The sequence below is a fragment of the Tympanuchus pallidicinctus genome, unplaced genomic scaffold (genome assembly GCF_026119805.1).
Source record: "Tympanuchus pallidicinctus isolate F22 unplaced genomic scaffold, pur_lepc_1.0 scaffold25, whole genome shotgun sequence".
Classification (NCBI taxonomy): domain Eukaryota; kingdom Metazoa; phylum Chordata; class Aves; order Galliformes; family Phasianidae; genus Tympanuchus; species Tympanuchus pallidicinctus.
In genome coordinates, this window is record NW_026294742.1 from 5517139 (window position 1) to 5543844 (window position 26706).

At 43.2% G+C, this 26706-nt stretch overlaps 1 protein-coding gene across 1 annotated transcript in view; it reads left to right on the top strand.

Annotated features, from left to right (window-relative positions):
• Positions 1-26706, top strand: part of ADAMTS2 (ADAM metallopeptidase with thrombospondin type 1 motif 2) — a 168454-nt gene that overhangs the window by 50314 nt on the left and 91434 nt on the right. Inside the window, exon 3 of the mRNA XM_052689458.1 lies at positions 11696-11855. Coding sequence (XP_052545418.1) covers positions 11696-11855 — 160 coding nt within the window. The remainder of the gene's footprint in view (positions 1-11695; positions 11856-26706) is intronic.

Here is a 26706-nt window from a genome sequence, read left to right on the forward strand (position 1 = left end):
CACTCCCTTCACAGTTTTTCAGAAGTGTTGGAAGCTGACGTCTGTGAATCTCTGTGGCTCTGTGATCACACAGCCATGGTTTTCCTCCAGTGTGCTCACCTGCCTGCACTGCACGTGGGTTGGCCGCATTAGTGATGTGTCAGCAGCAGGGCCTGCATGGACCGTGGCACCATGAGCAGCATTTGGATGCCCCCAGGAAACACAGGGCGGCTATGTTTTGTCCTCTGCTGGGTGCTTGTTGTTGCTCTAGGCAGGACTGAGAGGGAGGACTGCAATAACTGACTGGTGGAGATGATGCAGATGGTCTGGTAATGTCTCTGTAAACTATGTAAACTAATTTTTTTTTTTTGCATTTATAAGGGGAGATAACTGGCTTTTTGGCCTTCTTACTACACAGTTTTCTCTGTTTCAGGCTCCTGGTTCTTGTAACTACATTTGGTCAATCAAGATTGAGAAGTTTGTTAGCATTGTTGGCTCAAAAGCTGCAAATGTTTTTTCTCCCTGCTTAGTAGCCTAAATTAATAATGTCTGTTTAATTATAAAGTAGTTTCATGAGATTTACAGGCAACTTTAAATAACAAAGCCGCAATGTTTTACAGATGACACATGGAGTATGGAAAGCACCTCCTCAAGAGCTTCCCTAATATTTTTCAGCTGTAATAGTAATGTCCAAATAAACACAGGCCATTTCTAAGCTCATCAGATTGTGTGGTGGCCCTAACCTAGCTCTACTGGTGTGAATACATTTGTCCACTGAGATGTGATATACAATTTGATTTCTTGTAGTACTGGCAGATATTCAGACTGATTTATGCCCTGTCTTTACATTTACTTTCCATACTCCTGTTATTTTCAGGGATTGCAGCCCACCTTCTGCTTCCACTCCTGCTGATTTCTCATGTTTCTGCAGTCAGTATCTGGCTGTGATTAGATCCTGTAGGGTTTTGTCTGTATGTGTGAATACTCTACGTTCTGCAGCATAAGTTTAGTGAAGAGTTTATGGTTAGTGGAGCCACAGTTTAAGGAATGGGCAGAGGAGATGCTCCTGTTCTTCAGTTCTGACAGTAAAGAAATGTTTTATTGAAGGGAGCGGGAGAGGAAAATGCCAGGAAATGCACTGACATCAAAAAAACCTTAAAAAATGGGAGATTGTCAAGGTAAGGGAAAGATCAGATCATACGAATGGCTGTACTGCGCTGGGCCAGTGTCTGTGCAAGCCCTTATCTTGTCTCCAAAACCGGTCAGTGGTGAATCTTTGGTTTCTTGGCTTTAGTAGCCTTCTGTGGTGCTTGTTTTGGGAGGCTTATCCTGCTGCAAGAAGTCCCACAGCTGAAGTGTGTGTTGCGCAGAGCAGCACCCCACTGTCTGTCAGGCTCATTGGTCTTTGTACCAAAATCGCTCTTGGAGTTTTTCTTAAAAGCTGCCTTTGTATTTCAGCTGCACTCACTCCCCTTGTTCTGAAGCAGGTTTGAGCAAGCTATGACCCAGGCGGTAGCTAGCTTGTTTCATCTGGCAGATTTTTCAATATGGAGTCCTATAGCCTCTTTATTGCAGATTCCATTTTATAACCTTCTTTAGATCTTTCAGTTTGAAATGAATCTCTCAGCACAACCTTAGATGGGGAGAGTTCCTGCAAAGGGGCCTCCTTCAGGTTTTCCAAGGTGAGCACATTTTGAAGAACCTCGTTTCATTTGCTGCTATGGTGCTGACTCTGAGTGCTCCTTTACTTCTCAAAATCTTGAGATTGGTTTAGATTTCCTGATGAGTTTTCAGCTTCTGATCCGTTTGAGGAAGTTTCTAGGAGAGGATTTTTATGCTTTTGCTAGTTATTCCTCAGATCCTTCTTTACCTTACCTTACTGTGTTTCTACATTTAATCTGCCAATTTGACCACTTTGATTTTACTGATTTGGGCTCAGCTTCAATTTTTACTTGTATTACTTGAAGGATGCCTGTATACTTCAAATAACCATCCCTTGTTGTGTTGTTTAGCAAAGCCGACATTCATTTGCTCTTTCTGAACTCCTTTGATGGATGGATGGTATATATTTGCTCTGGCCTTTCAAGACTCTCTCTTTAAACAGTTCAAAGGTGCTTACAATGAGCCCATTCAATTCTTCTTTAACAAGTTTCTTTACTCTGTTATCCCTTCTGGAAGTGAGAACTGCAGTAGAAATATTGCAGGTTTTATTGTTTTTGCCTCCTCTCATTGAACACAAGCACATTGTGGTCAGTATTTTCAACACCAGTAGTAACAGTTCAGCCACACTTCTTGCACAAAGACTTGGTGTCAGAGCTTCATAAAGCAGTCAGTGGTGACACCTACAGAGTCATGCTCAGCAGCGCTGCCCAGGACAGAATTTGCCAGTCCCCGGGGTGCTGGATTATCTCCCATTACGGTGTGCTTCCTGTCCTCTCCCTGTAACAACTGTAGCTCTGTTGCTATCCTGATCAAGTCGTTGACAGTATCACGCTATATTGTTGTTTTCCTATTTATACCCAGAACTTGAGTCCAGAGGGATGCTGTATGCTTTTTAGTTAAGGTTAATCTGAGTTAATTCTAGGTTCTATTCTCCACCTGCAGGGAGGGGTTTCCATGTGCTTCCCATCCTGCTGTCATTAGTGTCCTCATGCTGTCCTCTTTTCACTGAGTGTTGGGTATGTTCTTTTATCAGCACACATCAGCCTTTACCCTTCTGCATCTTCATCTCCTATTATTTAGAACATTCTTTACAGCCCTTTCAGCATGCAGCACAATAACATCTGAGAAACTGATCTCTCCTGTGCAGACTTCATCCATTCTGGAGTCTTCCCAATGCCTGCTGAGTCCAAACTGTTTCCATTCCCCCTGAACCCATATCTCATGCTCTCAGCTGTGCACTGCCTATCTTACTTGTCCTTTCATGGGGCTGGGAATGCTTAGAGCAGTGCCACAACAAAATTCCTGGTTTCAGCTTGCAGTCTGATATCCAGAACATCTGTCTCAGTGCCCACAAAACGACCAGGAGCACCAAATCCTCCCACTGTTTCCTAAGAGGCCTTCTTACATTCAGATCTCCATATGGATTCATTGCTCTGTTATATGAGTGTGCAAATAAACCCTACCCCTCCACGGGACTTCCACCTGCAGTTATTTCACTTGTAGCAGCCAGGAGCTTGCTTCAAGCTGTCTCTGGGTGGTCTGTCTGGCATCTGTTTTTGTGGCTGGTGCACGAAGGGAGGGATGGAGAGCCTCCAGCTTCCTTCCAGCCTCAGCCAGCTGCCTGAAGCTGCCCTCTGCCTTGCTGGATGGGGATGAAGCAGAGCCCTGGAAGAAGCTGGGTTCCCTTGGCTCAGAGAATGAGCTCTCAGAAGAGGTCCAGCTCACGTTCATGATTTTGCATTTCTAAGGACATGTGCCCAGCTGCTGCCCAGCTACCTGAGCCCAGTTTGCTCTCAACTGATGCTCTTCTTTTCATACAATGCCTAACCTTAATCCTTAATCTCTAGGTTCTCATGCAATGCAAAGAATGAGCAATATTAATTTGAAGGTTCTTGTGGACAAGCTTTTGAGGTGTTTATTTTTATTTCTTAACCTGCATGAGATTGTCTGCAATATTTCAGCTTGAAATTTCTGTTGGAGTTTTTATTTTGTTTCTTTCCCAGTATGTCCAAGTTTTCCCTCTATCAGCAACCCGTGTTCCTCTGTGCTTTCAGATGCTGGAGAGTTATCATATGCCTCCTTTCCTCTGTCATACAGGCAAATAGTGCACATTAATTTTTTGATTTAATCCTTCTTAATCAGCATGTTCCTCCAGGGATTAATTATTTTAGTTTCTGTACTGAATCTTGCACTTTGTTGACATCTTGTACTGGAAGCGCAGAACTGAACACAGGATAAAATTGAAAGCTCATCTCTCATTAGTTTTCAAGCTCTCATTTGGATAACTGCTTTTCAGGTTAATCTCTTCAATGTGGAGCATGAGCAGGAAGGTTAAATGAGCCTGTCTGTGGGATGCAGAAAGGAATACAAGTCCCTGATATTGTAAACTCTTTGGAGCTTTTGTTTTCCTTCACCCTCAGAGGCATCACTTTAAGAAAAAATCACATTTAGCAGGTGGAGGCTGTCTGATTCCTAAGCCATGAGGAGCTGCAAAGGCCACCCCATGGCTGGATTTGGGCTGTGGGGCACAGCAGAGCCAATAGGATGTGCAAGCTCTCTCCTCACTGTAGTTTTATACTTGTGAGGGATCCGGCTTTCATTGCACTGGTTGACATCAGAAGTTGGGGTCCAGGGAGCGCTGGGTCTCTCAAGGTGCACATCTTCATAGGACACGATGGGGGGTAGATCTGCCTTGCCATGCCCTCTCTGGAGAGAGCAGAGCAGAGGTAGAGCAGGTCGGGGTGGCCCTGCTTCAGCAGCGAGCTGCCCTGGAGTCGGCATTCAGCAGCTTGTTGGGAATATGAAATGGTGCTGCAGGGACATCTTCTACAGGGAAGAGTCAGGATATTTATAAGCATTGAAATAATCTTATTTTAAATGCAATGTTTCTGCTCAAATGAATTACATGTATACGTTTTGAAGTATATGTATGTATATATACAAATACAGTAATTATATATTTAAATACAGTAAATCCTCTCCCTCCAGTGTTTGGTCTTTTATCTTGTTTACTTATAGCAAAGGCTTAGACTCTGTTTCCCACCCACTGATGGACCCGATCCAGCCCTGCTGCATTCTGGATGGTGTCTGTTTTTGGGAGGCTGCAGTGAGGCTCTGGTGAAAGTCTTTGGCCTGTCTCACACAGAAGGTCAGACTAAACTGCTTGAATATTTATGAACCCATTTATGAATCCTGGCCTTGAGATTTATGGATGTGACACCCATTGGCTTCAGTGTGGGATGATTTGTGCCTTAAGGAAATGTATTTTTGAACAGAAACTTGTATAGCAGCCACCCCATTTTGTGAGAATTTGAGTTGAAGAGCTCTCCAGTTGGATTGGTTTTGTTTTCCTGCCGAATAGCAATCCATTTTTATTGCTGAGGGTAGAACTCAAGTGCGTGTTTTGTCAGAGTGACCTCAGAAATGCTTTATTTCAAATGGTTCCTTGTGTTGAAGTGGAAAAGTTAATCCTTTTGGATTTTGCTGTTAGCAAATTCATGGACTCAATATTCACGCTTTTCCCCTCTGAAAGATTAAAATTGAGAAACTCTGTTGCAGGGAACCTCACTTACTATTCCCTGCTTGCAACAGCAGCAATCAAGTTTACAATCCCCTGAGTCAGCACGATCTGCCGCATTTATCATTTTCATCCTTAACAGCTATTTAATAACTCACCTCTTTCTCGTTTGGAATTACACGTACCTGGGGACCTCAGACCTACAGTCTTTTCCAAAATGCTCTTGCTGGAACATTATTTTAGCTAAAAAACTGCTGGTCTCTGTTTAAAAAAAAAAGGCAAAAAAAAAAAAGAAAAGCTCCAGAATTGTACCAGGCCCTGCAGCTTGGCTCTTTGGAAGCATCAGAAAGGTTGAGCCAAAACCTGCCAAAGGAGCAGTGCTGTGTCACTGCACAGCTGCAGGATCCTGCTGGGCTTCTCTCCGCTCCTGAGGCTCTGTTGCATTTCTGCAGGCTGTATCTGCTTCAGAGGCTCTCTTTGCATAAAGCCACGCTTCCCTGTGGTTAAACTTTGGAAACGCAGCCTTCCTCCCTGGTGCCAGGATTCAGAGGGGAGCAGCAGGCAGTGCAGCGGCAGATGCTGTGGGGCAGAGGCACAGGCTGTCCCATGGCTGCATCTCTTCAAAAACCACAAATCCCCCCTTTAAAAACTCAAAATGAGTTATGGCATTCATATGCAAGGTTTGAGTCCAGATTCTCATCTACTACAAACTAATGCATGTCTGTTAGCATCAGGTTATATTGGCTGCAAATTTGTCTCACTGCTGCTATTAATCACACCTGCAGTAGTTGGGACTGAGCTGGGCTCCATGGACAAAACTTTATTTTCAGTAGCAGTGGAAGCATACAGACACATATTTCTGTATTTCTATCTTCCTTATGCCCCTATGTTTCTCCCTTGTGCTACAAGGACTGTGAGAAAGCAGACTGTCATGAAAGCACTCAGTATAAATGGCTCTTCTGCGTGCTGCTTTTCATTAGTAGGTCCCAAATGCATTAAAAATGTGACCTTAACTCCATTCTGCAGAGGATGAATAGGGACACTAAGAAACATGCAGCTTTCATACAGCTCTGCTTCTTTATCAAGCTATCTATGCAACTCCTCTTTGTATACATAATTATTCTGAGGAAATGTGGAAAATAAAGCAACTTAATCACAAGTTGACTTGGAAATAAAAGCTGAAAAATAGTCCTTCTAGGGTGACAGCAAGAAAAACATGTTCAATTAAATCTTTTTCTCTTTTTGCCTTTCTACGTCCTGCCTGGAACTGAACAAATCAGTGCGGTGTAGGAGAGCAGCAGCACACAGCACTGCGAGGGGCACCATCTTCCAAGGGTTTGGTGCAACTCCTTCAGAGCAAAGTGCAGTGCTTCAGTAAGTCAAGGCATATCCTCAAAGCATCCAATGTAAACATGACATAAGGTTCTTTTGTAATTACTGTCTACATAAATGAACCTAAATAGAAACAAAAAGCCAAGTGTGCCTGCTCCTACATCAACATGCTTCATGATTGAGAATAAATAAATTGCAGAACTGGAAATGGTGAGAAATCCCATATGGGATGGAATGAGTTTGGAAGGTCTGTGCTGTGTCCTTGGTTTTACCCAGGCTTCCTCGGTGATCTCGCTCCACTCATCTGAGATCTTTATGTGTCAGGTCCATTGCAATGCAATTGAACGAACCACATTTCTGCACTTCAGTGCTGGGTGGACACATCTGTTACTGTTTGGAAAAAGCCCATTCCTGCAGCTCAAAGACCCAGAGAAGGATCTTAAATAAAAAGAACACATTCAATTTGCTTTCAGATTCTCTGCTGAAAGTGCCATATTAGTTCCAATTTTAGTCAAATGTAAAGCAATGAAGTATATTTAGAGCACACATTGATATAGAAGTGGAAGAAGTCCCTGTCTGATCTGTTGTCCTGCAAATATAAATATTTTCTCTTTTGAGTCATTTACAGAATGTTTTCTGGCAACTGTACAGTGAAATGCAAATCTCCCGTCCCTGCTTCTCTGAGAATCGATTGCTGGGAGGATACCATACTGCAAATTCCCCTCTGGAGGATTCACTGACATCATAGGGAGTGCAGGCTGCTAACCAAGCACTCAGCTTAACGGTCAGATAGCCCAAACCTCCCTTTGGTGTCAAGGAAGATTCCATGAAGTTCAGGGCTGTATTTAGGATTTGGCTCTGCACAGGTAGAACCAAATTCTGCCTTATGTGGCAATTACTTTTTCAGAATCAAACACTCTCCCCCAAAAAACCCAGAACTCTCTATTTACAGAAAAACAGTTTCTATGAAACACTCTGGTTTTGTAGGTTGTAGATTTAATTAAATAAGCACACATTTAGATTTTGTAAAAATTATTATTAATTTCAGGTTTGCTCACATTTAATTTTAGCTTCATATCTGTATCACACGCCTGGAGATTGGGAAGTAAATCTGCCTTTATATGGCAATGAGAAACTTTGTAAAGCAGTACTAATGAGGAAGAAAATGAACATTAATTAAACTTGCGGTTACAGGATAGGCTGAAGCTCTGGAGTCTGAAGCAGCAGTTAGACGGGTTGCTTCATTACAGCCTAGAACAGGAGCTGTGATGGGAATGGGAATGAGGAGACAATTAAGTTGCTCACTGAGTGCACATTTAATTAGCCACAGGAGGTAAAGCTCTAAAACTCGGGATTTTCTGTAGATCCTAAATATGCCAGGCAGTTTTTCTATCAAATTACACTTTTAAAGAATGCCTTTAGAAATGTGAGTGGGGTCGGGGTGTTGAGGAGGTGAGGTCTGCTCCAACACAGAGCTGTGCAGGGAGAGCTGCTGGGAGGCCTGGCTGCGGGGATGGGGCAGCAGGTCCTGTGGGGAGGGGTGGCCTTGTCCTGTGTAGCTGGGCAGGTAGGGAAGAGCCCCTGCCATCCTCACGCTTATGGGTGTCTGTAGATCCTCTGGTCCTTGAAAGCCTGGCAGGTCTTCAAGGGCACAGGAGCTCCATTGCCCCCCAAAGAGATTAGTGCAGCCCTAATGCCAGCCCTGTGTGTCGCTATGAACTCATCTGTGCCTTATCAATATAATCTTTGTCTTAATTAGACAGGGCAGTCACTCTGCCATCCTTACGGGTTTTTTTCCTGAGTGGCTTTCACTTCCAAATAACTGCCTTGCTAACCTCAGCAGAGGTTTTGATTCTTTGAACTGCAGTTTCCTTTTGATTAAGTGTCTTCTGCCTTTAATGCATATTAATGAGTGCTAAGCAGTGCCTGGCTAGAGTAATTTGCTGCTGGGTTCTGGGAACCCTTGGATGGAAGGCCTGGGGATGTCCTGCTTTGGGAAATAGTGGGCTCTTTGCTACAGTTCATTGTGTTCCAAAGACAAATGCATTTTCAATTAATTTGTATTTTTATTAGTCACAGGACACAGTCACAGCTGCCATCATTATTTTGCAATATTCTCACACTCACTTTAGTTTGAACTTAGAAGCTCCAGAAGATGAGGATGTAAAGGCTTGGTGGGACAGAGGCTGGGCCCTGCTCCTGGCTGTGTAACACAGCATCTGCGTGGCTGTGAGGGGACACCACAGGCATGTTCCTGAGCCTGCATGAGCAGCACTGCCAGGATGGGCAATGGGCATTACAGAGCGGGGCAGTGCTGGTAGCAGTTCCTTGCGAGCTTCTGGGAGCTGTTCTGCCCAGAACTTGAAGAGACTGAGAACTGAAAGGCTTAATTCTGTTTGCACATTGCCTGGAGTAAATGGAGGATAATCCAAGATTGTTCTCAAGTCTTCTTAGTCCAGCCAGTATTGAAAGGAAGGCACAAATTTGCTCAAACAATGCAACACCTGGTGCCTGCAAGCAATCGCAGCTTCCTGGTGGCTTTTTTTGAGATGTTCTGAGTTTTATCAGAAGAAAATCGTGAGGCAATTCATCCTGAGCTTTTCAAATTCAAAGCACTTGGCAAAAAACATAAGTCAGCCTTTTGAATTATCCTGCAAGACTGTTGTTATGGTAGTTAAGAAGTAGAGAAATGAACATGAAGAGGTTAAACCTCTCACTTGAACTGGCAAGGAATTGCGTGGTGGAGAAATGCAGGAGTACCATGTGAATGGGCCTTGTATAATTGTGGATATGTTCTTAGGCAGATGGCTTGAACTTTGGATTGCTGTGGGAACTCTGCCTTGCAGTCTCAATGAATTTTCTTCCTAAACTCTTAAATAAAGCCATATTTTCTTACTTAATTCAACTTAAGACACAAGAATAAATTGACTAATTGAAAAACTGTGTAGAATCTATAGAAAAATATATAATTCTTTTACAATCCAAATACACACAATTGTAAAAGTTGTTCTTCTAAAACCAGTAGAAAGCAGTAGATCAGATCTGACAGAAGTTGTCTGCCTGGTAATTTCCATGGAAGGTTTGAACTCCAGGCTCTCATTGGCACATCCCTCTGCACGTCCTGCAGGTATGGACTGCATTTTAAACAATGCATGAACAATTAAGAATTGGCATTAGCTGCTGAGGTTTAATAATAGGTTTAAAAAGTCCAGAAATATGTAGAAACATGTTTGCAACAATGCATCTTACTTGCTAAAAGCAAAATCCTGTTCTTTCATTGGATGTCCATGTGTTTCTCCTGGGCATGTGTATGGCACGTGCGTTGTATGCTGTGCAGGTAAGCATGCAAATGCCTGTTCCTTCTTCATCCTTAGTTGTGCATTTCTCATTAAAAGACTTCAGCATTGCTGAATATAATATCCAATATCAGAAGGTATGTGGGCATATATACACGTAAAATAAGTATTAAAAGGAGAATGAAGGGTAACTCAGTTCTGAAGTTGTCATGTACTCCTCAAAACACTCCAGAATATGAGTGGCTGTCTCTCTGGGTTGAGCACTTGCTTGTTTTAGCTGCCTTCAGCTGCTGAGCCTGTCTCACCTTTTCTGTGCCTGATGTAGAATCTAAATTAGATAAGAAGAACCAGGACAGGATTTCAAATTCAGTTTCCTCTCTTACAGGCAGGATGGCACTGGTTTAAATTGCTTCGATATAATTTTGCTTCTTTAATCCTTCCTCTTCAATCTGTTTCTGTATGCATTACATACATGAAATCTGGGACTGGAAATCTTGCCTAATGTGAGTTAAGACATGACAAATGAACCTGACATTTTTCCAAGGAGTGAACCGAAGAACAGACTGTATTTATAGTGGTAGAAATGCAGTTTGCTGCTTGTAGAAGGAAAAATATGAGTTGTATGAGAACTTTACTGCTGGGATATGGTAAGGGTGTTTTAGATGATGCTTGTTTCAAGTGAGGGTACTGAGTTTGAGGCAGGCAAACTGCTTCTCCTGGAAGCCTGAGGTTGAGTTTCTCCCAGCGGGGCTGGGGGTCCCAGAAGCACAGGTCCTGAGAACTGTCATCACATCCAGAAGCTCCCAGTCCAGTCCTGTCAGTTGGGTGTGCTCAGTGGGCAGAGTGGCAGGAGTGTGATGAGGAGGGAGGTTCTTCTGAAGCTCATTTTGGCTTTCTCACTTTAACAGTTTAAAGTTATTCCACATGAACAGTAAGGCTTTCAATTCACACGGTAACTTTTTGCCACTTGAAGTTCTCAAAAAGATTTGGAAATATATGCAGAAAAATGGACTGAAGCCAACCAGCTCTGCAGGGAACTGCTGCCCAATGTATCCTGTGCCCTTGGGCAGGGCTGCATGTGGGAGACACGTGTGGAACACCACGGTGCCCAGTTCTTCCACCTGCATGAAAACAACAGAAATACCTCTTCAAGGTGTTCAGGCTCTGTGGTGGATTCCCTGCTGTGCTCAGTGCTGAGGATCATTCGGATGATGTTCCTCTGAGATGCTCTGTAGTAGTGTAAATGTCTCAGTTTTCCATACCAGGGCAGCCGTTCCAGGCTGAATAAGTTTTTCTCTCTTAGCAGAAGTGCTGCTGGCACCTTTCTCAAAAGGAGCTATGGCTAATTCTTGAAAGAGTTCTTTTATTTCTCTTTTTTGTCAGTGCAACGCTTTGTGTCAAGGGGAAAATAATCTCTGCGCTTATTTGCCTGCATGTAATCTGTAGCACTTCTGTTCTGCTTCTGAACAGAAAGGCTGACTACAGTTTTTGGCTGTGGAAGTGCCCATCAGGACCAGCTTACAGCACTGACCCCATCCTCTGTTTAGCAGATAGGAGGCACTGGAGCAGTCTGTGGCTGACAGATAGCCAAGGTCATATTAACTTGCATTGTAGCTGGTTTCTAATTGAGGTGGTATTTCCTAGACAGGTTCTCAGACCTGTGCTTCGCTCATCTGGTTTAAGGAGAAATCCCTTTGGTTCAGGGTTTTAGCTTTTGTCCTTTCTTGTCAAGTCGGGGAAATGGAACTTCATTTTGCTCTAATAAGGAATTCACCTGGCTTCCTTTCTGCATCCTAATTGCTCTCTAGAGGACACTAATGTGTGCTTAAGCATACTGTAACTATTTACTCACAGTGTCAGCTGGGTGTGCAGTAACACAAAATGTTCGATCTCTGCCCTGTTCCTCCAGGCTGGCATGATTCGCACGGACAAGGACGAGTTTTTCATTGAACCTCTGGAGAAGGGGACTCGTGAGGAAGAGGAGGAAGGAGGCAGAACACACGTGGTCTATCGCAGAGCAGCTGCCAAGAAGCAGCTTCCAATTGAGGACGCAGATACTCTGTACAAAGGTAAGGCAGAAATGTTAATACTGGCTGACATATAAAGTGTAACTAAAGGGACGTGCCAAGGTGGCTTGCGGACTGTTTTTGCTATCCTCAAAGTGGTGTTATTCCTCTGTAGGCAAAAAGGTAGGGAAGCAGTTCAGAAATTTATCTGGGATAAGCAAGCTCTGTAGCAGCCAAAACTATCTCCAGGTTGATGGAGCTTTGTATGCTTTAAGGAGCTTTCTTGGCTCTGGACACAGCATGAAGTCATTGTGCCAGCTAAGACCCTGTGGCAGAGCAGAAGAAGGGGATGGTGAACAGAGCAGCATGGCACGAGTGCTCCATCTGCTCAGACAGGTAGCAGTGCTGTCTTTGCAAAGGCTGTGTTGCAAAGCTGCAGCAGGAACCCCAGTGCTGAACATGATACATGGGCTTCTTGTGGTCAGTGACTTCACTGGGCTAAATTTATTCCCAGTGGTGAAATAATGGCATCTTCTGATATGAACACAATTTATTTATGGTTCTGATTTATTGGGATTTATTTATGGATTCATTTATGCTTCTGATTGTGGAATTTAACATAACATGTACGGAGTAGACAGCAGTAGTGTGGAGAGAATATTAAGTCACAGCTTGAACCGGTGATTGAGCACCTGGTGGGAAGGCAAGGCCAGCCCAGGCGATTGCATACACCTGAGTGACCAGAAGGGGAGGAGCCAGGATCCACCCTTTCCCAGACCTCATTTAAGGGTTAGCAGTGGATGCAGGGGGGTTTTGTTGGAGATTCCTGTGTACCTGAGCTCTTCTGAAGGTAAGCAGCTTTTTTTTTTTTTTTTTTTTTTCCTTCCCCAATTTATTTTTGTGCCTTCTGTTCTTTTATCCAAGCAGACCCTTACTCTATATAGCTTAAGATCATGCTACCCTGCCATTTTGCTGTGCTTTCCATTGTGTTGTGAGTAAAAAGATCTAAGCGTAAACAATCTTTCTATGCAGTATTTTCTGTTTCTTTTTAGTTATAGTTCCTCTTTTGGTGAATAAATAATGGATGCAAACCTTGTAAGTGGATGTTATGACAGCTGGCTTTAACACCAAAATTAACTGAGTTGTTTGACAGGAAACAAAAAGCTGTGTGTATTTTCGCTCCAAATGCGTGCACCAAGCAACAGAGTTATTTGCTGCTGCACCCTAGAATCATCCTATTGCAGCATGTTTTAGGTATAATGCAAAGTGTTAGATTTTCCTCTGCAGTAATATTCTGGGTGATCCACATCTCTCCCGAATGTACTTTCAAGAGATAGATGTTGTAACGTGCTATCAAAGCTCTGCAGTGCTCTTGCATGTATTAATCTCCCCAAGCCCCGTGGAGGAACAGTCATGGAGATTAGGCAATGAAATTGGAGTTGTAGAATTGTGTTGGAGGGGACTCTTAAAGGCCAACTGCCCTGCAACAAACAGGGGCATTTGTATTAGGGTAATAGTGTAATTGTGTACATAATAGTGTAAACTTCTCAATATCCAAGTTAATCTGAAGGAGAAAAAAAGAAGCAAACAATTGTAACCATCTGACTTCATTCCAGTTTGGCCACCAGAATGACCAGAATGAATGTTGTGACCAAAAACAGTGCTGTGCTGGGTTCTTCTGATTGCCTTTGTGCTCATTTTGGAGCAGAGCTGGGGGTGGCAGGCCTGAGAGCCACAATCATATGGTGCAAGTTGCTCTGTTTGTAGGTTTTTATAAAATTATTGCAGTGTTGGAAAATATCAGCCAGTCACAGTATTTCCTCTTAAACAAAGGACTTGATGTTATTCACACCTTATGGCAGTGTTTTTGTTTTCGGATGGTAAATATTCCTCAGGAGTAGGAGTCTGGTACACAGCGAAGCGTAAATTGTAGATCAGCTTCAGTTATTGGCATGCAAGAGGAAGGCTCTTCTGACAGCTGTGTCTGAAAGCCTCTGCAGATCACAGCTTTTGGTGGGGCTGCACACGGACTGCCAGGTGGGACTGATAGCAAAGCTGTGCTGCAGGGTGGTGTGTGATGCTGGCAGCCTTCTGCTGCTGGGCCTCCTCGGGGCCTCGCCGCGCTGTGTGCCTGCATGGCCTGGAGTTTGTAAGCTCTGGTGCAAAGGCACCAAATAATAATAGCTGTCAGCCAGCACTGTGGAATTACAAAGCAAAGGTGCGGCTGAACTCCCACAAGCAAAGCTGAGCTGTAGCACTGACCGTGTCTGGAACAGCAGGTGTCTGTGCTAGGTAGGAACTGTTGTGTTTCTCTTATTTTACATTTTAGAATGCAGAGAGTAATAATCTGCCCTCCACCTGTCCTCTCTTGATTTTGTAAATTTGATAAAGATTAGTTTTTCTGTTTTGGAAAAACAGAATGCAACCACAAAATACTGCACTTGTTTTGGCACCATGGGATTCTCTCTGCCTTTAACAACAAAAGAAAATGAACAGCTACTCTGAAACTGCTCTTCTCCTGTACTTTTATTAAACCTGACTTTTCACTCCTAACTTGCCATGGGCAACAGTCTTAGAAAGGACGTGTTTTTCAGGGAAAAAATATTTTTATTTTCTAGTTTGTCTTTCTGCAGTATGCATCTAGTTTTGTTGAATGAGTGTCAGAATACTTAGTGTGGGGTATTGGTAAGCACACGTCTCCAAAACACTTGGAGCGAATCAATGGGCTTCTTTTAAGAAATCACTTTCAGCATGCTCCTTCTATTTAATAAAGAAGTAGTAAATAAATAAGAGATGGAAAAAAATAAAAGAACGTTTAACCCACTTAGCCAAGAGCTCTCCTCCTCTTCCATCATCCCTAGAGACATTGACGTAGTTGCCAAGTCCCATGAATTTACATGTGATGAATTGTAATGGTTGGACTATTTTTAAAGATCAGCCTCCAGGAATCATATAAATATGGAATGCGGTTTTTTTTCCCACTAGTGGAGCTTCTGTCTCTGAACTGTTGATAAAAACTTGGTTTTCTATCTAAATATCTTAAAATGGAGAACATCACAGTATGTAATATTCCACAATTTTGAAGGTAACATCTTTCAAAATCCTGGGAGATTTAGGAGAGGGTTCAAAGTTATGATTTTTGAGTGTTTGGGTTTAGAAAGATAGATATGAGCTGCTTGTAAATGCTTCAATCTCTTTCACTCTTTGTCCCAGGTAAACATTTGCTTTGGCAGCCTGAATCATTGCATTTTGACTGGTGTAGGACTACATGGTCTTAGTGAGAATTACAACATAAAGGGAACATTTCTACCTGTTCTGCCTCTGTAAACAATACAGTTTGTGAATGTAGTGGAGAAACCCAAGCTTTGTGTTTAGGCAACTAAAAACTAAGGAATTATGCCATAAAAGTCCATGTGAGCTCACTACGGCTGTCTCAGTTGGGCTAATTCTTCTGCAAAGACACGTTATTGTGCCTGGTTGATGTATGGCAGGAATGGTAGAAATAAACCCAACTTTGACTAGCAAGTATGTTTCTGCCGTTTGATTGATAGGTTATTTTCCTCTAGATAAAAATAGTCAGCTGAAAATCTTAGCATTTCCAGTTGAATTCCTTCTTAAATAGGTGAGAAATGTTGCCTGACAGCAGTAAGGTCACCTACACAATAGAATTAAAATTAAACAGGCAAACTTGAGGAGGATTGTTTTCGTTTCTTGAAGTTGCAGTTTTTTTAACTGGAAATGTTCTTTAGGTGTTAAGTGAAGAGAGATGGAATCAATGGTTTTGATGAGGTCTTGGTTTTTTTTTTTTTGTCTCTAAAGATGATCTGAGTATCAGCCTTCTAAATCCTGTCCACAGCTAAATCACTTTGTATGTTGATCAACTGAGAGGCAATGATTATATGAAAACTTCCTTAAGGTTTGCATTCTTTCTCAAAATCGTTGTTTAAATACATTATTTTGAGTTTTACTGTATTGCTTGACTGCTGAGAAACAGGAACTCACTTCAGTTGACATTTTTATTTACTGTGTAGATGAAGGATGACTTTAGCAAAGAGCTGTTTATTACTGAAGAAGGCAACAAGGTAACTCTCTAGATGTTCTCAAGGCAGGGAGATTGTTCTTTCTTTAACTGCAAATGAAATCCCTTGGAATGGTGAAGTCCAACCTGACAGAAGTCCCAACAAGAATGCACTCCAGGCTGACAGGCTGGGCAGACTTGCACATCTCCTGGTGGATCCAGCTCCTTTCACAGCAGTGCTTGGCTTTGCCTGAGGTCAGATCTTCAGGGAGGTAGGACTTGGTGCTGAAAGATGTGATCATTTTATATGACCCTGTGGAGCACTTCCTGGGGCAAAAATGTCTTGCTTTTCTCTAAATGTCAACCACTGTTTCCTATTTTAAGTTCAGGGTGGCTAACACCCCTCCAGATATAAGAGTATGCCAGTCAGGTAAAAGGAAAGAAATGTTGGTCGCTCCTGTTGAAGAAAAGCACTGTCTCCTTTCTGAGCCTGTATCTGTACATTCGTAGAGCAGAGCTTCTCCTCAGCCACGTTACTGACACCTCCTGCCTCTCTGTGGCTGAGAGGGGCCAAATAAAGCCTTTCTTCTTTCTCACACTGATGGGACACTGGGGAGTCCAGAGGGCTTGAGGGCCAGTCCAGCAGGAGAGAAACCTCTTGTCAGTGTAAGCTGGGATAAACACACACTAGAAGCTGTTTGAGGGGTGGGGGAGGGAAGATAAAGTTTAAAAAACGAACAACACAGTAAAGTTGTAAAAGCTCAGTTGCCAGAGCTTTGCAGGTTTTAAAGATGATGTTTCAGATGAGGACTGCTCCATCATAGTCCATCAAACTGCCAATGTCATTGATTTACTAATGTATTTAAATTACTCTTTAGAAACCAACGTGAGTCTGTTGCACATTTCTGCTGGGCTGCCTGCAGCAGCACTCAGACCGGCTGTGGGCTGGCTGGGTGCCATTCTAATTTACAGAAACTTTTCTGGTTACCTTTGCAGAGGAACCGTTCCTTCAGCACACCAAAGTTTCTCCAGATTCAATCGATATTTCCTCTCAGTGTACTCCTGCTGATTAATTGCTGTTCCTTATTTTGTAGTCAGTAAGGCACTGATGACAGTATTTTTTTTCTCCTTCCTACATCATCTGTGCATGATAAATACATCTGTCTCTCTTCTGCCTCGGGTTTTCTCTGAATTGCACATTGCAGATTCATGGGGCTTTTCTGGGAAGAGAAAGATCAAGAATTTAGTTGTGCTTCAGGTCTTGAATAAGTAGTGAGGTTATGCACTTCAGAAAAAGAAGTCCCAGAGGGTTCTCAGGCCATTGGATGTCACCCTTCCCAACCACAGATGTGGCTGATGAAGCAGTTTTTTGCTAGGACAGGCAAATAAGGCACTTATGTGAAACTCTTGGGTAAATCTGAAGATTCATTTTTCATAAACATGCAATAAATCATCTGGGATGATTACTTGAATGCTAATGAGCAGTACATTTTTACATGCTTGGCATGTACTAGAGGGAATAGACTTTTTTTCCCAGAGTTAATAGAACTTTCTCCCATAGATGCATGGATTACCCCATAGTGGATTTGCACTGTACCCATCCTGTCATCCCAGTCCGTTCTAGGCAGCTGTTCTTTTGGCTGGGAATAAACATGTAATGGGATCATTGAACAGAATGCTTTTTAAAAAGATTTAGTTATTTTTTGAACATTATTTGAATCTTTCTCAGAGATGAGTGATTTTTCTTGTTTTTTTTTCTCTAGGGGCAGAAGGGAAGTGTTTGTGTAATGGGAGACGCATGGTGATACTGTATGCGTATCAGGGCTGCCATAAAACTGTTGGCTGCTTTTACAGTGGGCTTTCTAAAAATTTTTGAGTGTTTTGGAAATCGTGTTGTGGCTTCAAATGGTCTTTGCTGTCAATTAAAACAACCCCCAACACTTATTTTTCCAGATGCTAAAAATCACTTTCCAAAGTTGGACGTGCTTTGTCGTCAAATGCTGTGGTTGCTGCAGCACTGTTTACTTTCAGCAGGTACAGAATCCTGCTGTGCACAGGTGAAGGTGGTGGGGCAGCACAGCCACATGCAGAGCGTGGAGCTGCTCAGGGATGCTGCATGCGATGGGGGATGCAGAGGGGCCGGAGCAGAGCGCTGCCATGTGCCGCTGGCTCCACTGTGGTTTCCTGGCCCCTCTTCAATGCACTCAACAAAACCACAGTCATTCCTTTAATAAATGGCTTCTAAACAAGGAGTACAGGAACATAATGATACTATATTAAGGACTTCCATTTCTATATTCATCCCTTCCCATCCTCATTACACAGCTGGAAATGAATGCAGACTTCGAGGAAGCATTTACGTGCATGCTTAGCTGCAAGCAGGTACTGAAGTCAAACTGAAGTCAAACTGACTTCAGTAGCATTTGTATCCACATGTCTGTTAGGCCAAATGTTTTCTGGTTGGAGGTGGGTTCATCCTTTACTGATAAAAACTTGTTGCTGATGCTTTCTAATTCTGATCAATGATTCTGATAATTAAATGTGATTGACTTGATTGTTTGTACTTACTGAAATATCAGTGATTCACTTGTATTGCTTTTCAATTAAACAAATAATATTCAGTTCATTCTCAACTGACGAGTTCATTTTAGCTTTGCTGCTATATTGAAACAACATGAGAAGGCTCTGGGTGACTGCTGTAAACAGCTTACAGCTGGAGCTGAATATTACCAAATGTTCTGAGTGTTGCTAAATATAAGGAAATGATAATAAAGCTGGTCCATAAATCGAGAGCTTTTATACAAATGGTTCTAACAGATGAGCCCTTGAAAACATGGGGAAAATACTTTTTTTTTTTATTTTACATTTTTCTATTAATTAATTCAGCACAAGGGGTGTGTGAAACTAAGCTTGACTAATCTCTTGTTTATGTTTATTCTTAGCCAAAACTCACGTGTTTATAGATACGTTTATAGAGACAAGACACTTAACAACAGCTTTCGTGACTGTTTGCTTTATTCTGCTTTTTTTACACCTGTTGATCTCCCAGGACTTAATGACTTTATCCTCACAACCTCATGGGAGGAACAGGAGAACAAAACATTGTCCTTTTGGACAAGGGTAGCATCAACCTTGTTTGTACTGAAAGCCCATATTGTCCTTTGCTGGTAATGGCCCGCTGTCAGACCAGAGTTCATAGGAGCAGCGGTTCAGAAGTCAAACCTTGCCTTCCCGTGTGAGTACTGATGTGTGTGAGTGTGTGCAGCCTCCTGCAGGCCTGTGTGGAGCTTTTCCTTATGGAAATGTATGTGCACACCCACACACTTCTGCAGTTTTGCATGGATTGTGAGTTTTCCCACCAAGTGTCATCCTGCTGGGGGCTGTTTATTTACCAGCTACGTTCATGTTGTCCAACCTGCTGAGGAAGACAGAGCGTGGCAGTAATCCAGCGGGTTCTGATGTCTCTGCCAGGCACAAAAGGGGAAACTTGTTCACAGAAAGACCTTAATATTCTGTCCTGACAACTGAGCGCGTTCTGCAGGCTGTATCTCTGCTTAGGAAATGGATTCTGAAGCTGAGAATTCAAAAACATGAGTAGCGTGTACCGCTTGGTGTTTTGTATGATGGGATTATTCAAACTCTGTGTTTAATAACAATATGCAAAATAGCATCTGGTGTGCGTCACTGAAGTCAGCTCTAGTAGAAGAAGCTGATAAACATTTGCTGTAGACTGAAAGCGGCATAAATCTTGTCTGCTGTCCATGATAATGATGATAAAGTGGTTTGATCAGGCAAAAAGCTCCAGGCGTCATCAAATGAAAGCAATGGGCAAGCCTGGAGTTGTGAGGGAGATGGATATCCTTCAGACATGGAAATTTCTGTCATCTCTTGCAGAGGAGCCACATGTGCGGCCTTATGAAGTGGTCCAAGGATTAAAAAAGGATTCCAGCTGGTTCTGACTGTTCTCAGCCGTGTGAACTCTGCCGCTTGCTGGCGGGGTGCTGGGTGCTGCTGGTGCCTCACTGCTTGCAGAGGTGCTGCTGGAAGGGTTGCTGTGTTGATAGTGCTGTTGGACCCAATGGGAGAAAAGAGCAATCATTTTGGCCTCCTCTGCAGTGATTAAATTACATGGTGGCCACTGTACTCTGTGTTCCTATAAGCAAATGCTTTCTTGCTCCTAAGCTTACTTCCAGTTAAAGGCAGAGCATTTCAATGTGTCAAAGCTGCAGAGGCCAGAGATGCACCTGTGATGATCCAATAGTCAGTGTGGGGTGGGTGCCCACTGCCCAGAGCTGTGCTGATAGCTGGAGCCAGTGTTGGGTAACATCTTTCTCCAGCCATTTTCTAACTTTTGTTTGTTTGTGTCTTTTGTGTTTTGAATTCCATAAGCAATGCCTGGGGCTGCTTGGGCTTTTTAAGTAAAAATAACTTTCACTTGAAGAATAAACAGCAGGAGTGCTAACTTTCATTTTGGCTTGTGCAAGTCTCCTTTCCCCAGTGCTTTCCTGAAATTACAAAAGACAAAAGGATCTCAGCCCAGGAAGAAGCTGATGAAGCTTCAGGTTCAAAACTTGTGAAATGTGTGCTCTGGCACAGGAATGAACTTATTTCTTCTTGAAAACGTGTGCTTTTCTACCAAGCACAGAAACGCTATTTTGAAACAATGGAACGTGTGGAAGGCAGAAGGAACTTAATGCAAATTGTGAACTCAGGCTGATCCCTCTAAATGATCCCATTACAAAGGACCTGTAATTATCTTTCCAAGTATTTGCTCCCCAACGGGGTGTGTGGCAGGAAGTCCCATGTGAAAATTTGCAGGTAGTAATACGAATTTTGTTGTCTCGGAGTTTGTGTCCCTTGTGTTTCAGGAGGCTCTTGCTAAAAAGGATGCAGCTGGAGGCTGTGTGATGGGCAGGCAACTGAACTGTTTTGTTGCTTACCTCCGTGGCTGTGGGGATCCTGCCCTCCACTGGCTGCATGTCTCCAGAGACCCCCATCCCATGTGAAGGGTATAAAGTCTCTGCTCTTGGAACTGCAGTGCTTGTTAGTGGGTTAAAAACTGTGCTCTATTTTTTTTTCTGCAGGTTCTTTGATTAAAAGCCTGGTTTGCATCTTTGCTTTTCCTTTTATCTGTGAGTTTTTGTGCAGTCACTTGTTCCAGCTCTGTGTGTGCACAGACCATCTGGCATGGCTTGCCTGCCCAGCGCTGTGCTGTGCTTTCAAGGGGAAGAATTGTTAATCACAATCTGGATGGTGAGGGGGTTAGGGATGGGTTTCAGCTCAGCCCCAGAGCTGGTAGTTCTGCAGGTAGAAGATTTCTCAGCAAAACTCTGTGGTGCTGTGGGCTGGCTGTGCAAGGAAGGGAGGGCAGCGGTGCAGGAGGACCCAGCAGTGGGAGGAGGTGTGAGCAGAGGCCCTTGGAGCTCATCCTCATCCCCTGCAGTGTTTCCTGCTTGCAGAGCCTGGTGGGATGTGGCCCACTTGCCCCAGCACTGCTGAGCTTAAAGCAGTTGTCCTTGGAACATGATGCATTTCCCTGGGCTTTGCTCCATAGGGCAGGGTTTGCTCAGTACAGGTTGTCAAACAAACAAACAAACAAAACAACACTTTTTTTTTTTTAAACTGTAATACTTTAGTATTTCTTCAATAATCATAGCTTTGTGAAAATTGAGGTGATTATTTAAAGAATATTTTTAGGAGGGATTCTTTTATCTCAAGTATGAGTCACACATGAGTCTTGTTCTGTCCTAAAAGTAACCTGAAAAAAAAAAAGCCTCATGGTAGCTTCTCTGTGCAGCTGCTTTGAAATTTACAATACCAGATATCCGTGCACTTCGTGTCCATGTCTGTTTTTCTGCCAAGAGGTTTCCCCTGCCGTACGTGAAGGGGTGCACCAGTTGTCCGAGGTGCTTAAGGTGTCTGCTGTGTGAGACTCAGAAATGTGGTATGCCCTGGAGCAGCTCCTCTGGGATGCACATCCCAGTACCTCTCCAATATCCCCTTCACAGGGAAATCAGGAGAGAGAGAGGGTTCACATGGTGATGTAGATCTTATTAATTTCAAAAGAAATATGAATTGTCTGCCATTATCTCATGATCTTGTTTCCTATGCCTGGTTTTTCTTCCCCCTTCTTTTATCTCCTGAAGAATCTCAATGACGGTGTGCTTTAAAGTGCCATGGGGTTCTGAACAGGTCTTTGCATGTGGCAAGCAGTGACATTTTGAAAACATCCTTCTCTCCTAGGTCAGCACATCCAGGTCGCTTCATGTGGCAGCATCTGATGTAACTGGTAGCAGCAGTAGCTGAATAGTGGCCTGAGAAATTGCCCTTGACTTGCTATTAATATGGATGAAGTTAATAGGTGCTGAGAACTGCTGTGCTTTGTGTTGCTGAGTGGGCAGCAATCCTGGTTGTCTAATCAAACGTTACTATATTATGATGTCTCAGAATCCATTCATGCTCTTGGGTTTCTTTCTAGGGCTCTCATTTTACAGAGGAATGCTGCTGTTACAGCAACGAACGTGTTGCAGTTGTTTGTTTGTGCAGTGCGGCAGCAGTTTGGTCCCCAGTCCTCTTGTAGCCATGCGTTCTCTGCTATCTGCCTCCTGCTGGGCTCTGCTGCTGCACTCTGCCTGAGGATGTGCCCAACCTCTCCAATCTTGAATATATTTGTTAGGTAGATTTTCTCAAATAAAAAAAAAGTCTTTTTTTTTTTTTAAACACATTAAAAATTGAATTGTAGGAAGACTGAGAAATCAGTTCTTTCAGGGATGTGAGTTTAAAATGCCTCATTACTGAAGGCCGTAGGTTAAATCTGGGTTTGAATCCTTGCTCACAGACTGGCAGGCCGTTCTTCCTGCCAGTTCACCTAGCCATTTCCCTATCCTTGCTGAGCAGGTGCTGGTAAAGAGCAGACTGAAAATCATTTATTCTAACTCTGTATTCTTCTCACAAGCTGAAGTTTTGTTTTGTTTTTTCTTTAAGCATAATCTCTGGAGCCTTGCTAAGCAAAAAAAAAGATGGTTAGAAAAGGGCAGCCCAAAGGCTCTTGGGTAGTGAATGACCCAGGCAGCCCTGAAGCACTCCAGTGTAAAGTACAACAGAAGGGGTAAATCTGTTGGGTTTTTTTCCCCACATACTGTAAGGTGAATAATTTCTAGATTTCCAGGTATCTTTCTTGGATATCACAATTACATGTGTGCAGAGAGACTGATCGTATTGACACTTCCATGGCAACCCATTGTAGCATTTCAGATGTTGACCTGCAGGTCACAAATTGCTGAAGCAGAATATTTTTGGAATGCTGCTGAAATCTCTCAGCCTACTGCAGAACTTAAGGATGACAGCACAGCAACAAAATACACATAAGGAAACTCAGGATAAAGCCTGTGCTGAAATTCAAGGGAGTTTTATAAGCACCTAAGGGTTAATTTTGGCTTTTTTTGTTTGTGGCTGTGTGATAAAGGTAGGGTGGTGGTAAAAATGTTGTAGCTACTCCTATTTCTCTTCCCCTAGAGGTGCTGATGGATTTCAAGAGTGTGGTAGTAGAGGTGGGATGTGAGGAAGGGTGCATTGACTGAACCCACAGAGCCTTTCATTCGGTTCATAGTAACCAACTGATGCTGTTCCATCTGGGACCCTCTTATCAGACTGCCTGAAGAGGAATAGATGGTATCTGGTGCTGCTGAAATCCTGCTGGAAAGGACTGGCAAAGGCAGAGTTCCTTGAAAGAAAACCAGTGTGTCTGAACCTTGAAGATTTGCAATGGGTGAGATTGATTGTGTTGGTAGGATTTACTGTCCTCAGGGGTCTCAAGTCTGATGACTGGAAAGCCTGATTGTTCTGAAGGGGATGGTTGGACACTTCCAAGATTCTCTGGGAGGAAGAATCTCTGAGCTAAAAGGCCGCATTTCTTCCTTAAGGTTTTTTTTTTAATAAGTTCTCTAAGGGGAACTCAACGCTTGGCAGGGTGAGGTGGAACTGTGTTCCCACCAAATAAATTAGTGTCTCTATCAAACTTACTATAAGCAATGCTTATTATTTGATAGCTAACTGTCCCAGACCTTATATCAATGTATTTTCTGGGAGCTGCCTTTGTAATAAAAAGTTATTAGTTGCTCAGTGTGTAGCATTCAGCTGAACCATGCACTTGAGCCCATTCATACTGATATTTTTAATGGTGAGTTTTGCAGTGGGTTCAGTGAGAGCTGGCCCAGTGCAATGGGAAACACAGAGACTAAATATCAAGGAACTGCAAAATGCCTTTGTCTGCTTCAGTCTGTACCTGTGAAGTTTAACTTACTTTGAGATTCATTTGCACACGACAGAGCTGCCATATAACCTGAAGCTGCATTGAAAATTGAGCATCAAACGGAGGACCTGGCTGTGTGCATTCCCAGTGAAATCACCGCATGCAGTTCTTCTTCCGGAGACCCCTTTTATGTCTGCTGGGAGGCAGGCTCATTCATAGCTCACAAAGAGGATTATTGGAGCCCATTGGTAAACACAGTTGCTTTCCTTGGTTTTACTGTTCTATTCCATACGCATCGCGTGCTTTCATATGCTGTTCTGCAGACCTTACAGTCACAACAGATGTACATTCATCACGTAGCTCATGGCTTGTGGCTGTCATATGCCTTCATGTCGCATGCTTAGCCTTGTTCTGCCTTGCAGTGTTGACACCATGAGTTGTTTCTTTTCTTTTAATCGTGCCTCCGTTCCTTCCTGATGCTTTCTAATTGAATTATTTTCTAAGTTTTCCTTCTCTAGCCCTATTTTGAGAGATGAACTTCACTGTCCTTGATCTCATTATTATGTTCATATTTTGTTTTAATCCAATTTGCAGGACATACACAGTGCCTTCCTTTCCCACAGTGCTTTCCAAAAATCACTGCTGTGTGTTCAAGTAGTACTTTCATCTCATCCCTCTGCTTCACTTCTCTGAAAAACGGCTCAACTGATTTCAATAGTTCTATGCTGTATGTTTCCTTAACTGACAAAAACTATTTTGACTTCTGTAGTGTAACTTAAAGTTGTCCAAAGTTTTTACTTTTCATCTCTTTTGTTACCCTTCTGCGCTTCCAGTTCATCTTCTCCGCTTCATCCAGCTGATCTCTTTTTAACATCCAAGACTTGGATTTACATCTCCAAGGGACACCTTGGGCACTTGATCTTTGCCAGAATCTTTGAGGTCTCTCATCCACAGTTCTCATTCAACCAGTCATAACTCTTCAATCTTGTGACTACTGTGTACCAAGTGGCTGTGCTTCATGAGGCCTTTGCTGCTCTCATTTTTTTCCCAGTGTATAATCATTTTACAGCAAAACTGCTGTGAGAATGTTCGTATTTTTTAGCAGGTCTGAGTAGTTCACATCCATGGGCCAATTTACCTTGAAACACAAAAACAAAAGGCAATCCTTGCTCCACCAACCTTAGAATGTACATTAAACCCAAGCAAAAGAATCTGAGAGTTGTCTTATTACTGAAGGGAAATGTGCTTACTTGTATGTCAGTGCCCAAAGTGTTGATCTTTCTCCCTGTTCTTTCAGGAATCATTGCCATGTGTAAAAACCTTTCTCGCTTCCTTTACAACAAAGGCAAAATGTTCAAGTTCTTCAAAGCAAGCTTCAACTTCTGGAAATGCCCAGGAGGCAGCAGTGTTTTCAGTCCCTATGGATAAGATCACAGGAGGTTTCATGGATCCTGAGAGTAGAACCAAGAAGGCACTTGCATGCTTGGGAGCTCCCCCTATACACCCATAGCCACTGTCCTCTCCTGCTTCTCCCCCTCAATGTTGCCTTAATAACAAAGTCATGAGGAGCCTTAATTTCATTTCGCTTTTTATTCTTTAAAACCACAAAGGGATTAACAGGATGTTTCTGAAATCTGGCCAAGGGCTCAGGGTGAATTTACTCCCTTTGGAAGCCCTGAGCTGGGCTGGGAGTGCCATGCAAGCTCACACTGGGATCTGCTTTTCCTGGGCAGAGCAGAAGCAAGACACATGGCTGCTGCAGGTACTTTCATTGCTAGGTGCTCCACAAAGCCCTTGCCAAGGGAGAACTTTTCTGCTTAGTACAGGTGGTGCCCTGTCCTTGGGGCTGTCAGGCTCCATTGGCTCCTATGGGCTGGGTGGCAGTGGAGCCCAGCCCACCTGTGAGCTGAGGAAAAGCAACTGCAGGGTTCAGAGGCTCAGAGCATGCTGATTTCCTGCTAGGAAGGTCGATGGGCAGGGTTGGGATGCAGGAAGCAGAGAGAGGCAGCAAGGAAGGAGTGTGCCATTTAGTGTCTGCTTGTAGAGAGAACTGCATGCGCACAATATGTTTTGCCTTCTGCTGGCAGTCCTGGTGTGAAAAGCAGCATAGCTTAATTAAGCAGTGTCAAAAAACTCGATTCTTCCAATCTGCCTTCCAATCTGAAGTGTTGTTCTTTGCTGATTTAGCTGTATCTTGTAAGAGGTCCATATCTTTATGGCAAAATGATCAAGTTTCATGAAGATTTTCAGTATCATCTGGGTTTTTATGCATTTTAATGGGACTTGGACAAATCTGGCTGTGGGAGTCATTCTATCTGGAATTTTCCAAACGAGGCTCTATTTGTCATTAGACTGAGGGGCCTCTGCAGTGTCCAAGGTGTGTGGGCCATTATGTGCAAGGTGTGTGAACTCTGTGTATTGCAGCACTTACCTCCCCTCGCACTGCAAACCCAACATCTTACTGCATGTGCTCAGGAAAGCCTATGGCATGCTCTGCACATGAGACAGCAGTGGAGGATATCTCAAATTTATTGGGTACGTGCATGGCATCTGCAGACTCGCTTGCTCCAGAGCACGGCAGCTGCTGTGTATTTATTCTGCTTATCAAGCTGACTACCTCATGACCAGTGCTCTTCCATTAAGGA